The 12,646-nt window shown below is 31.5% G+C and overlaps 1 protein-coding gene across 1 annotated transcript; it reads right to left on the reverse strand.

The window, feature by feature from the left end:
• Nucleotides 1-3,464, reverse strand: LOC120170269 (vesicle-associated protein 1-2-like). The gene is made up of 8 exons (XM_039178247.1): nt 3,279-3,464; nt 3,087-3,157; nt 2,910-2,991; nt 2,602-2,717; nt 2,355-2,519; nt 2,195-2,245; nt 610-687; nt 1-269 (listed from the first exon to the last, which is right to left on the reverse strand). The coding sequence occupies exons 1-8, from the start codon at nt 3,328-3,330 to the stop codon at nt 159-161; spliced, it is 726 nt and encodes a 241-aa protein (XP_039034178.1). The 5' UTR covers nt 3,331-3,464; the 3' UTR covers nt 1-158.
• Between the last annotated feature and the right edge of the window lie 9,182 nt (nt 3,465-12,646).

The following is a 12,646-nucleotide window of genomic DNA, read 5'->3' on the forward strand; positions in this document are numbered from 1 at the left end:
TTCTTTTGTTTCAAGTATACCATTACAGAACAATAAGTAATACTACATTCCGACAGAATATGCTACCACTTACCTTTCCAATTTTCTAAATTTCATTTTTGTTCCCAGTCATGAAAGTTGCACTGAAGAACAACGAAGATTGTGAAACTCGGAGGGGATCATGTTCTTTTCAATAGGTATCCCAAAATGATGCCAATCAAGCCGACAAGAAATACATAAACGAAGGGAATACCACCCTGATTTATTTTGGCTTCGCGTCTCAGGAGTTCCTGCAAATCGAATTTCAACGCGAGACAGAATAAAGCAATTAGCATAATGGCAGCATTGTCTATATTATTACTCTGTAATTTAGATGTCATGTCCTTTTAACTTTCATTCTCAGTTTCAATAATAAAAGACAATGATATGTTATTGACAACAGGACAATGCCCACGGATGATTTTATTTTATTTGCTAAGGTTGCAGAATGAATGGATATGCACTTAAGAAACTAGTGTAATAGCAATTGATCCTTAATTCCATTAACCTTTTAGTTACTAGTTGAGGACCCCAAAGATTTAATTCCAAAGTGAACTGCCAGAAACTCTTAGAAAATAGGGAACAACTTACCAGTTCTTGCTGAAGCTTGTTATTTTGCTGAATGGCGGAGTTTTTCTCCTCAATTAGCTTGGAAATGATAGACCTTACCTGCAATTAAATTATTTTTCTGAATAAAAATGCAACAGAAAATCATAAATGTTTTTTTAAGGCCTTTTTCTTTTCCTCTCATATAATAGTAAATTTTTAGAATAGCTTCAGTGATAGAGGAAAAAGGAGCATTGATAAAAGATATAGCATTGATAACCTCACAAGGTGATAATGCCACATTTGAAGCGAACCATGTTACATCCATACATTTTTCTCACATCAAATGCATTTAAAAAGACAAGACTAAGGCCATGTTTGGTAAATAATTAATAACATAAGGAAAAAGCTTAATTGTTACATGAGTTTTAAAATAATTTGTCATAACATAAAGAAGAATTAATACAAATCTAAACTTGAAATTAAAATGATGAAAAGTAAAAAGTAATACCTAATTACCTATTCAAAATAAGTAATATTTATTCATTCTCTTTGTTCAATCTAAGTTATAAGAGTGGCTAACGATTACCAAGTGGAGTTAGTTTATTGCTAACTAATGTACTAAAACATAAGGGGAAAAACACTCCTACCAAACGTAGCATAATAGTTGAATTTTAAAAGGTGGACCCAGCATAAGTATTCAGCTTAAATGAACAAGCTTCTATAAGTTTTAACTGGAGGAGGCTGGCATTCATGGGCATTAGTGAATCCTGCTTCGGATCCAGTACCCAAATGTTGGAGGTGTGATGAGAAGAGATATTTTTTTTAGAAATCTAGGAGAAGCTATGGTTATTACCACCAGCACAGAAAAAAAAAACAAGAACAACATTATATCCAATTCAAGTGCTTTAAAAAACAAGTACAAAAGTTCAAACAATATGAATTCCATGGGGTTTAAACAAAAAAAAGAAATGTCTTTAACGCAAAAAAGTTATAATAAATTGTTCTATTCACACCAAATATGTATAGCCTGCAAATACAGATTGATACATCATAATCTAGTGCTAAAGAGTGTGGAGGTTCGAGTCCTCTTCCAGGCATAATATTGAGAATGCTCATTGCTAAGTTGGTATTTTTCATTAAAAAAAATTACTCAAATCTTGAAAGAAGATACTGAAAACTAAAAGTATTTGAACTTAAAAAGCAGATATCCCTCCAAGAGAAAAGAAATGAACCCCACAGTTATTGCATGATGATGATAAACTACCATGTAAATTAACACTCACAATTGGTGAGGTCAGCTGAATCATGCTTGATGACAGGTGATATAGAGAATGGACACAAGTCAATAAAATTTCCACCCAAAGATGCATAATGCAAGAATGATTACCAGTATCATCAATGCATCCTTCAACTTATAACTCAAAAAACTAATCACGTGACATGCCTAAATTATGCCAGTTATGCAAATGAAAAATGTCCATATGTATCTACAAAAAACTGCTATCATGAATGCCATTCACTTCATCGGCTTAGATGGAACCTGTCAACACTCCTGTTAAGGAACGACAAAATTTCAAACCAGACTAAAAGTGCAAATAAAAGTGTAAGAGATGAAGAGAGAAATTACATCAGATGACTTGTCTTGAGGTTCATGCCGCTCAACATGAGCTCTTGACACCTGCAGGCCCAATCATACAACCACAACACACGTCATTAATATTTGTAAAGAAAAAATTGATCAACACCGAAACCCTATTCAATGTCAAACAAATCCAAGCAATACTCACGGATGAAAATTCTGCTGCATTCAAGCTACCATTGTCTGAGACTGAAGCCCTAGGTGAAGAGCCTTCCTCAGATCCTTCTCGAACAGGGGATGGAGGTCGAGGAGGTGCAATATAAACAACCCTCAACTTGCACTCTTCAACATGATGCCCGGATTCCTTATTAAACTAACACATTCAAATGCAAACATTAGTCCAAAAAACAAACCTCCAATTGTCAAATCAGCTTCAGTAGAGTTCCTATAGATACCATCTCTGGAGTTATATCCTTTGTGGTAGCTCCAGGACTGGCAACCACACTCTGAAGTAAAAACTTGTCTTTGCATTGCATATCAGGAGGTGCTTCCTTTTGAGCTTGCATAGTAACTGATTCAACAAAAAGACCAATAAGTTACAACGATAAGAAGTACTAATAATGTGAAAATAAATCAAACGATTGCAATAAAATTAACACAACAAAAGAAGGGGAAAAAAAGAAAATAAACTAATAAGATACAACATCAACCGTGACCAACTAAAATAATGATATATAAGTTCAAATTTGTGGAAGAGAGAGACCAGTAACGTTGCACGTAGACCTAGGCATCACAACTCCAGTATTTGGCCTCACACAGTACTTCTTTGGATTTGTCGTTTTGACCTGCAAAAATGAAAACAACACACACACACAATATAGAATCAAAGCTTACTTATGTTAGCACAAAATCCAAAATAATTTTGAGAAATAACAATTACCTTAAAAGCCACATAATTATCGGTCTTGTTGGACAAGTTTAGGGAACACGGGATCTGCTTTCTCAATTCAACTAATTCAGAAACAATAAACGTTTCAGAATTAGAAAAGAGTTGAATGAACTCGAAAACTTGAACTTAAATCGAAGAAAGATACGGATCTGGAGAGCAAAGCGAAACTTTTCAGATGCTTACAGGGGAACTGGAGCTCTTGAGACTCGATGCTGACAAGTTCTCCGGTGCTCATCGTGATCGGATCCGTCGGAGGAACGCCGGAGAAATTAGCGGTTGACAGGTTCCGGCGAGGTTTCTGGTGAACGGTCTTCGAAAGAGAGAAAGAGGTGAAAGAAAAGAAAAGGAAAAACGTGGGACAGTGATGTTTGTTTGTAGGTTGATTCCCATTTTCCTATTTTACAGTTATGTGGTTCGAATTAAGGGTATAAATGTCTTTTTAACCTTCCATGACAAAAGATTGAATTTTAAGCGGCAGGGGTTGGTGTATTTCTCGGGTTGTTTTGCGGTGCGGCGCTTAAAAAACGGTTAATATATGATGTGGTCGGTTAAATAAGTGATTGGTTAAAATTTAGATCGGTTATGTTATATTATTTAACCGGAAATATTATAAAGTATAATAACATACTAGGTAGCGCTTATATAATGTAATAAGTAGCGTTTATATTGACATATTTTATAAGTAAACCGGTATATTTATACCGATAGCATTATAAATTTACCTATTACATTATAATATGTTAAAAGTGTCTATACTTTTTTATAAAAAAGATCGATATTTTTTTTAAAGTTATGTAATTTATATTTCAATTTTTTAATAGTGTTTCATGTTTTCCACCTACAATATTAATTTAACAATTTCATTTACACAAAAAATTATTTGATTATTTTGATATTTTATAAAATATTATTTAGTATTTAAATTTAACAATATTAACTAAAGATAATAATAAATATGTAATATATATGTTTATTGTTTTTAATTTAATAATAATATATACCGTAACGTAAAAAATAAATCATTTGACGCCTATAATTACTAAATTAATATCTTAAAACTCACTCAAAAGATAACCTTAAATGAATGTTTTCCACAGTGAAAAAAGTATGGACACTTTTATAAAAAGGATAGATACTTTACAATATAAGCACTACCTATTACATTATATAAACGCTACCTATTACATTATATTAACGCTACCTATTACATCATATTTTTACCTATTATATTGAAAGTGTCTATACTTTTTATAAAAAGGATCGATACTTTTTTAAAGTTATGTAATTTATGTTTCAATTTTTTTTAATAGTGTTTCATGTTTTCCACCTACAATATTAATTTAATAATTTCATTTGCACAAAAAATTATTTGATTGTTTTGATATTTTATAAAATATTATTTAGTATTTAAATTTAACAATATTAACCAAAGATAATAATAAATATGTAATATATATGTTTATTGTTTTTAATTTAATAATAATATATACCGTAACGTAAAAAATAAATCATTAGACACATATAATTACTAAATTAATATCTTAAAACTCATTTCAAAAGATAACATTAAATGAATGTTTTCCACAGTGAAAAAAGTATGGACACTTTTATAAAAAGGATAGATACTTTACAATATAAGCACTACCTATTACATTATATAAACGCTACCTATTACATTATATAAGCGCTACCTATTACATCATATTTTTACCTATTATATTGAAAGTGTCTATACTTTTTATAAAAAGGATCGATACTTTTTTTAAAGTTATGTAATTTATGTTTCAATTTTTTTAATAGTGTTTCATGTTTTCCACCTACAATATTAATTTAATAATTTCATTTGCACAAAAAATTATTTGATGGTATATTTATACTGGTTATATTACAAAATTATCTATTACATTATAAATCTGGGTTCCGATGTATAAATGTCGACACTTTTTTAAATGGCATCGACACATTTTTCTTCCAATCTGGACATAAAGTTCCGACACAATATTAAAAAGTGTCGATATAGGTTGTAGACTTATTCGCTAATAAAACCGGTATATTTATACCGGTTATATTACAAAATTATCTATTACATTATAATTCTGGGTTCCGATGTGTAAATGTCGACACTTTTTTAAATGGTATCGACACATATTTCTTCCAATCTGGACATAAAGTTCCGACACAATATTAAAAAGTGTCGATATAGGTTGTAGACCTATTTGCTCATAAAACCAGTATATTTATACCGGTTATATTACAAAATTATCTATTACATTATAATTCTGGTTCCGATGTTTTTTCAATCGACACTTTTTTAAATGGTGTCGACACATTTTTCTTCCATTCTGGACATAAAGTACAGACACAATATTAAAAAGTGTGAAAACTTTGTTGTGGATATCATCGAAAACAATGCTATAGTCATGTGTTTCGATACATTTGCAAGCAGATGTAAAATACATTAGTATTGATATTTCAACAATCCTCAAATGTATATGTACACATAGAAGCAAATATGGAATAATTAATGAAAATATACACACAATATAATCACACCAAAATATAAATACACAAGAATGTTCAAATAATGTACCGACAAACAAAATTAATCTGATGAAAAAGGGTTATTTCTAACGAAGTCCGAAACATTAGAGGCCTTCAACAAATTTTTGAAATATTCTCGTATGTTTCCGCCTTTTTCTGAGGACATACATAAATAATTTCAATTATCAAACTAATGAGGTGCAATTTTACTAACAATAAACTAAATTCGCATAAGCATGAATAAATTTGTGTCATACCTAGAGCATTGTCGTTCGAATGGGAAGCAGCGTCAAAGGTATGTAGACATATGTAATTGTATTTCTATATAAACACATAAGTTGTTAAAATAATCAATGTCTGAACACCTGTTCAACTGGAAAAACATATTGCATAAATGCAACTTACCGGATTATAAATCATTTTTCCCGCTGAATCATCGACCAAAAGTGTATTTAGCTCGTTAAAATCTGGACACGCGTTCCAAACATCATTGAGATCTTTACAGTAGGTAACAGAATCGTATGTTTTGTATTTTTTTTGATCCTGTTCACAAACAGTCGAACATAAATATATAGGAATCATAGACAACGAAAAGTCAGCAAACTGTAATGACATTCATCTTACCCACACGAATAGAAAATGCTCAGAAAATACAGGTAGTTTCTCAAGTACACGGTCGACGTTATGCCTGAGATTGTAATCATGTCTGTTACAAAATTTGAAAACCACACATGTCAATTATGATGAATACTGCATAAATTAAGTTTTCTATTTGTGATAACATCTCATACCCATTCAAATGCTTATTCTTCTTATGCTCCACAAATTTGAAATTTTTCAATGGATACTTTCCTAGAGATCCACAGGATTCAACCCAAATGCGTTTCTTATTATAAGAATCTAATATTTTAATCTGCATTAAAATAGAAGAAGTTATGATCCAAAAAAATTATGCATTATAATTTACATAATGTCCTTTCATACATACATACATACCAATCTCTTAGCATCCTTCACTCTCTGTTTAGCTGCTTCAGTTGTAAACATACTATCATATATTGTTGCAACACGATCTACCATATCCAACACCAACATATACCAATGTGAATTATGGTAGTTTATTGTGATCATGATCTGCAACAAATTTCACACCCAATTTGACAAAATTCAACATTCTATATCCGAAAACATCATTTGCAATTGGTATGGTGTCTTACCTTCTCACAGTCGGTGAATTTCACATAGTTATTCAGTATGGGACCCCAGAAGGTAGCAATACTCTCAACACTTTCTTTGCTGTTGGCATCCAACGCCTGCTGCTGCAATTACGCAACAAACATTATTAATTTACCGTCTATAACACTACTTATCTCCATTTATTAATTTAACTCACCGCTAAGTGGTATGGAAGGTAGCCAATCCTCCGGAGTGACTTCTGAGAATCGTAGCATACTGTCCAGGCGAGCAAATCAATAACCTAACAAAATTAATTACACAATCAGAACATATTCAATAAGTTTTAACATTTTCTACTTTCTACTTACCACACCGCCAACCCATTCCGTAGGCTTCAACGTTGCAACGTCGTATACACTAGCGAATTGATTTCCCATTGAGATTACAGAATATCTGTATGAATCATTAGGATTAATATGTTGTCATGAAATATTTAAATATAACTCACAAAGCAATATATTTCACTTACTCCGATTCTAACTCACTATTCCATAAATAATCACAAATTGCAGCTTCGATGTCATCAATTCCGCTTGGAATATCCGCTTTTTAACCTACAATTTTGCATACAAATTTTTGTCACAACAACATAATAAAAATCAAATTAAGTTTTCTTTTATTCAACTTACCTTCTGCTTCTTCTTCTGGGGTACAGGACATTCCGAATCCAAATATGCTGCTATAACACTCTCCGGTGTATAAATGACATCGACTTCCTTCCTCCTCATTTCTTCCATATCTTCTTCTTCCTCCTCCCTCTTTTCTTCTTCATATTTTTTCAGTTCATCGTATTTTTTTTCTACATAGCTCTTCATCTCTTTCATTTCACCCTTCAATTGATCTCCTTCATCCAAGTATTTATCAACCACCCCCTTCACCCCCGTAAGTTCACTCCTCAATTCCACAACCTCCTTCACCACTCCCTCAAATTTTTCACCCGTCACCATCTTAATATCACCCCTTAACACCCCAACTTCTTTCACCACTTCACCCCTCAACACCTCTACTTCTTTCACCACTCCATCTATTTTTCCTTCCACTACCCCCTTATGCCTCTCAAGTGTATCTTCGACTCTCTCAAGTTTCTCTTCGACTCTATCAAGTTTCTCTTCGACTCTTGATTGTCTTTGCATGATATCAAATTGGATTTTTTTGATATCAGCCAATTCAGACATCAAAATGTCGAAGTTACTATGTTTTCCCTCACCGTCGTCCCACTCACCGTCATCCCCCAATACAACCATCCCTCATTTCTTCTCCTCTGCCTCCACTGCCTCCTCTACATCCTTGCCAATAACCTTCAAAATTAAATTACAATATTAAGACATTGATTATATTCTTAATATTATTTAATTACATTTATTACCCTTTCTTGCTTCTTCGCTCTATCCAACTTCAACTTCACCATCACTCTAACCACCTCTTCCTTCCCCCATGCACGGATGTGTGCCACTCCGGTTCTTTCATAAGCCGGCACTGCCTCACAGCCCGACCAAAAATCGAACAGTGCAACCTGCATTTATAATAAAATTTATATTTTATATAAAAACACAAAAAAGTTCTTCAACTCATTTACCTCTAAGATTGCTATGCACCCTTTGAGGTATCTCTGGCTGCCCTTTTTAAAGGTGATTATTGATTCAATCAATCTCGAATGGATATATTCAGCCCAATTGAATTCACCCTTCAAGCCTTCATCACAAATGAGCTTCATATGTTCCTTGTTCGTTGACGTATTACCCGTTGGACAAAGAAAGATACCGACAAGGTATAATAGAACTCTGGCTTTCAGCTCATCCCCAACGTAAGATCCACTTTTTATTTCCTCTTCAATTTCAGCATATGTCACCTTATGCTTCAAACTATATTTGGAGGCAAGTGCTTTCCAGTCCTTACTCTTACAGACTTCTACAACACTTTTGCCTTCATTTTCTACCCCCAATACGGCTGCAGCACATGGGATCTCGAGAGGAAATGAAAAATCACCATACTTAGCAATACATTGTCTGACATCAAATTGAGCCATCAAGGATCGACACAATTCCCTCCGAATAGGTCGATCCCTTACTCCTACCAACGATCCAAAACCTATTTCTCCCAGCACATTCAATTGACCCTTCTCCTTAAGGTGTTTAATTAATAAATTCACCCTTTTAATGCTGCATCTTGTCGACACTTCCTACATTTTTTAACAATATATAATGTTATAGTTCTTATATATTTTGTATCAACGTATTTACAAGTTTAATGAATACCTTATTTTCATGTGCTTTCCTCCGTTCTTTGTATTCTTTACTATCATTCCTTGACTGTGTGATGTAAGGTTCCTTTTCAGCATTACTCATTGAATTCCATTTGGACCTCACATCTTTTGTCACCTAATATTAAACAAAAACGTTTCTTAATCAATACATTAACACTAAATACTACTCAATGTCAATTTCATTTTACATACCGAACCGCTCTGTGTGCCATCTTCCTTCATCCTTTTGCATTCGGCCATACTGTCAACATTTAAAATTTGTAATCAATTTAAAGTTTATCGATACTTTAATCCAATTACCATTTCAACAATAATAACAAAAAAGACATTGATACTTACTAGAAGTACATATATCCACCCTTTGGTTGCTTTCGAGTCTCGGCCTCAATTTCAAAGTCATCTGCTCCACCAACAATTTTCCAACCCATTGACTCCATTTTTCCTTCATATATCAGTTTACGCAAATCAAATTATTTTGTTACATACACTTTATTCAATTTACAAATATAGATAACTACTCTTGTGGTAAAACGGTTTTCTTCAAAAAGAATTTGAATGGCCACACCAAAATTTGTCGGCACATTTATACAACCTATAATATCATTTTCTACCTATAATATTTAATAAAAGTATCGACATTTATATTTTTCCTTGAATATCACTTTCTACCTGCAATCGTTCCCAAATGCTTCTTTACTCCAAAACCCCAAACAACACATAAAAACCCTATCACGATTACCGTAATAATAAAAAATTAGGGTTTCGACAACATACTTTTCGATTCGACTGCAGCAACAAACAAACAAACTTTGCTTTAGAAACGCCTTCTGAAATGCAGCAACAATTACGCTTCGATTTCAAAAACTCGTCCGTTCTATCTATTTTCAGAGGATATTTAGCTTATATTTTCATCGGATATGTTATTTATATTTAATCGATACAAATACAAAAGTGTCGATACTTTTATGTCAGGTGTCGATACTTTCGAAAGGATAATTACCTATTTCTTTGAAAGTGTCGATAATTTATTACACGTACTTACGAAAGTATCGACACTTTCAATATATCCGGTATCATTTTACCGGTTTTATCATTTTGATACATGTTTTATCATATTTTTACCTGTTATATCGTTGTGGATCGATATATTTTTTTAAAGTATCGACACATTATAGGCGCTAAAACTGATTCTCTTTTAAATTCACAAAGTGTCGATCCTTATATAAAGTATCGACACTTTCAATATATCCAGTAACGTTTTACCGGTTTTATCATTTTCTTACCGGTTTTATCATATTTTTACCTGGTATATCGTTGTGGATCGATACATTTTTTAAAAGTATCGACACTTTATAGGACTTAAAACTGATTCTCTTTTAAATTCACGAAGTGTCGATCCTTATATTAAAGTACCGACACTTTAAATGTATCCGGTAGCGCTTTACCGGTTTTATCATTTCAATACTGGTTTTGTCATAGTTTTACCTGTTATATCGTTTTGGATCGACACATTTTTAATTTGGATCGACACGAACCGACAAGTTAAGTTTGCCGGTTGCACAATTTTTTAATATTTCTTCATGACTTAGACCTACTACATTATTATTAGACAACATTTCCGGTAACGCTAAATCGAATTTGTTAAATATCTTTTAATGTATCCGGTAACGCCGTATATTAACCGTATATTAACCCACCTTTCCTGAGATATTCCCGTATTTCTTGAAGTTTCTTCAAAGATAGTTAGTTCAGTCATGCTATAATCTAATTTAAGATTATTTTAATCTAAAATATTATCATATTTAATTTAATAAATTATATAAATTTATAATATTTTTCATTGCAATTGAAAAGTGATATTATGAAAGTTTAGGATTTACATTAAAAAATATTATAAAAATATAATATTTTTATCGTAAAATGTTTAATCTGAAAAGTTACTCCACTTAATTTAAAAAATTATATTTTTGAAAATACTTTTAATTATAATCGATTTCTTTCGTTTTTTAACCTTATGAATAATTATATTTTAGAATTTCCTTTCAAAGATGAGTTTAATGGAATAGAGTTTTATTATTTATGAGTAAAAATAAAAAAAAAATATTGTAAGAACACCTCGGATACAGGGTTTATTTACTTTTGAGCCTCTGGTTTTAGCTTTAATTTCCAATTTGGTCCTTCACTATTTTGTGTAGCTTAGTCTTTGGTTTTGAATTACAATTTGGTTCTCGATTTTTTATGCATTATGGCTCTGATTTTCACTTTAATATGCAATTTAATCTGGTTATATTTAAATTTATTGATTTTTTTTAAATAAATACAAATCATAAATTATCACTTTTATTCTATTTTAATATCTATCTAATTCACTTGTATTTCATTTTAATATCTATTTTTTTCAAAACAATACTTAATATTTAGTTTAGGTATCAATTTGGCACCATGTCGTTAAAACCTTAGCGGCAAGGAAGACGTGAAATTATTTTTTCTTTTTTAATATTTCACACATCTTGCAATGTAAATTTTACGTCATTGGTGTCGTTAAATTTTTAATGGTGAGTAATAAATATATGTTAATTTTACATTTTTGAAGGGACAACTGCCCCCACCCACCCCCTCGGTCCATCTCTGCTTGTATACATATATAACAATAATTTTTTTTATAGAAGTCGTTAATTTTATTAAAAATAGAAAATATTCAAATTACAATGAATGTTTACAACCACAATCGTAAACTAAACATATAATAAATATATTTTCTTAAACACAAGGAAACTAGCCACTTAAGATCACATAAGGACTATACAAGGAAAATGTTAAAAAACCTAACCAATTAAACTCGAACAAGATGTAGATATGAACATATCTGATCGTATCTACAAATAAACCACAAAAATGGATGAAGCTATTGAAAGATCATAGACAAACCACAAATCAGAATCAAGCGATGTGAAAATACTATCAACAAACGTAAATCGCGTATCCAAATCCAATTCGTGGGTCCAAAACAGAGAAGATCAACATGATATAAATTTCATCTTGATCAGTTGTGGCAATGTCACATCTAACACTAAAAAAATGATAAACGAAAACAACGACCAAACGACCGAAAACAACGACCAAACGACCGAAAACGTGCCATAAAGATAAAGAAAAATATGTCATAAAGACAAAAGAAGACGTATCATAAAGGCAGAGTTATTAAAAAATAAATAAACATAAGCTATAATAAATAACATGAAAAACAATGAATACCGATATCGATAATCAATATCAAAGCCAGTACGTTGCAGATCACAAAGATGAAGATGAATAGAGAAAAAATTTATATATTCATATATAGCAATAAATTTATATATTCATACTACGATAATAATATATGAACATGATATAAATACATGATTCGTGGTATCTATTACTTGTTAACATGAAAAATCATGTTTTATTTTGTAATTACAATTTAATTTACTTTTAAATACATATAAATACAAATTATATATGGTTTCTACAA

The sequence above is a fragment of the Hibiscus syriacus genome, unplaced genomic scaffold, assembly GCF_006381635.1.
Source record: "Hibiscus syriacus cultivar Baekdansim isolate YM2019G1 unplaced genomic scaffold, ASM638163v2 tig00111779_pilon, whole genome shotgun sequence".
Taxonomy (NCBI): Eukaryota; Viridiplantae; Streptophyta; class Magnoliopsida; order Malvales; family Malvaceae; genus Hibiscus; species Hibiscus syriacus.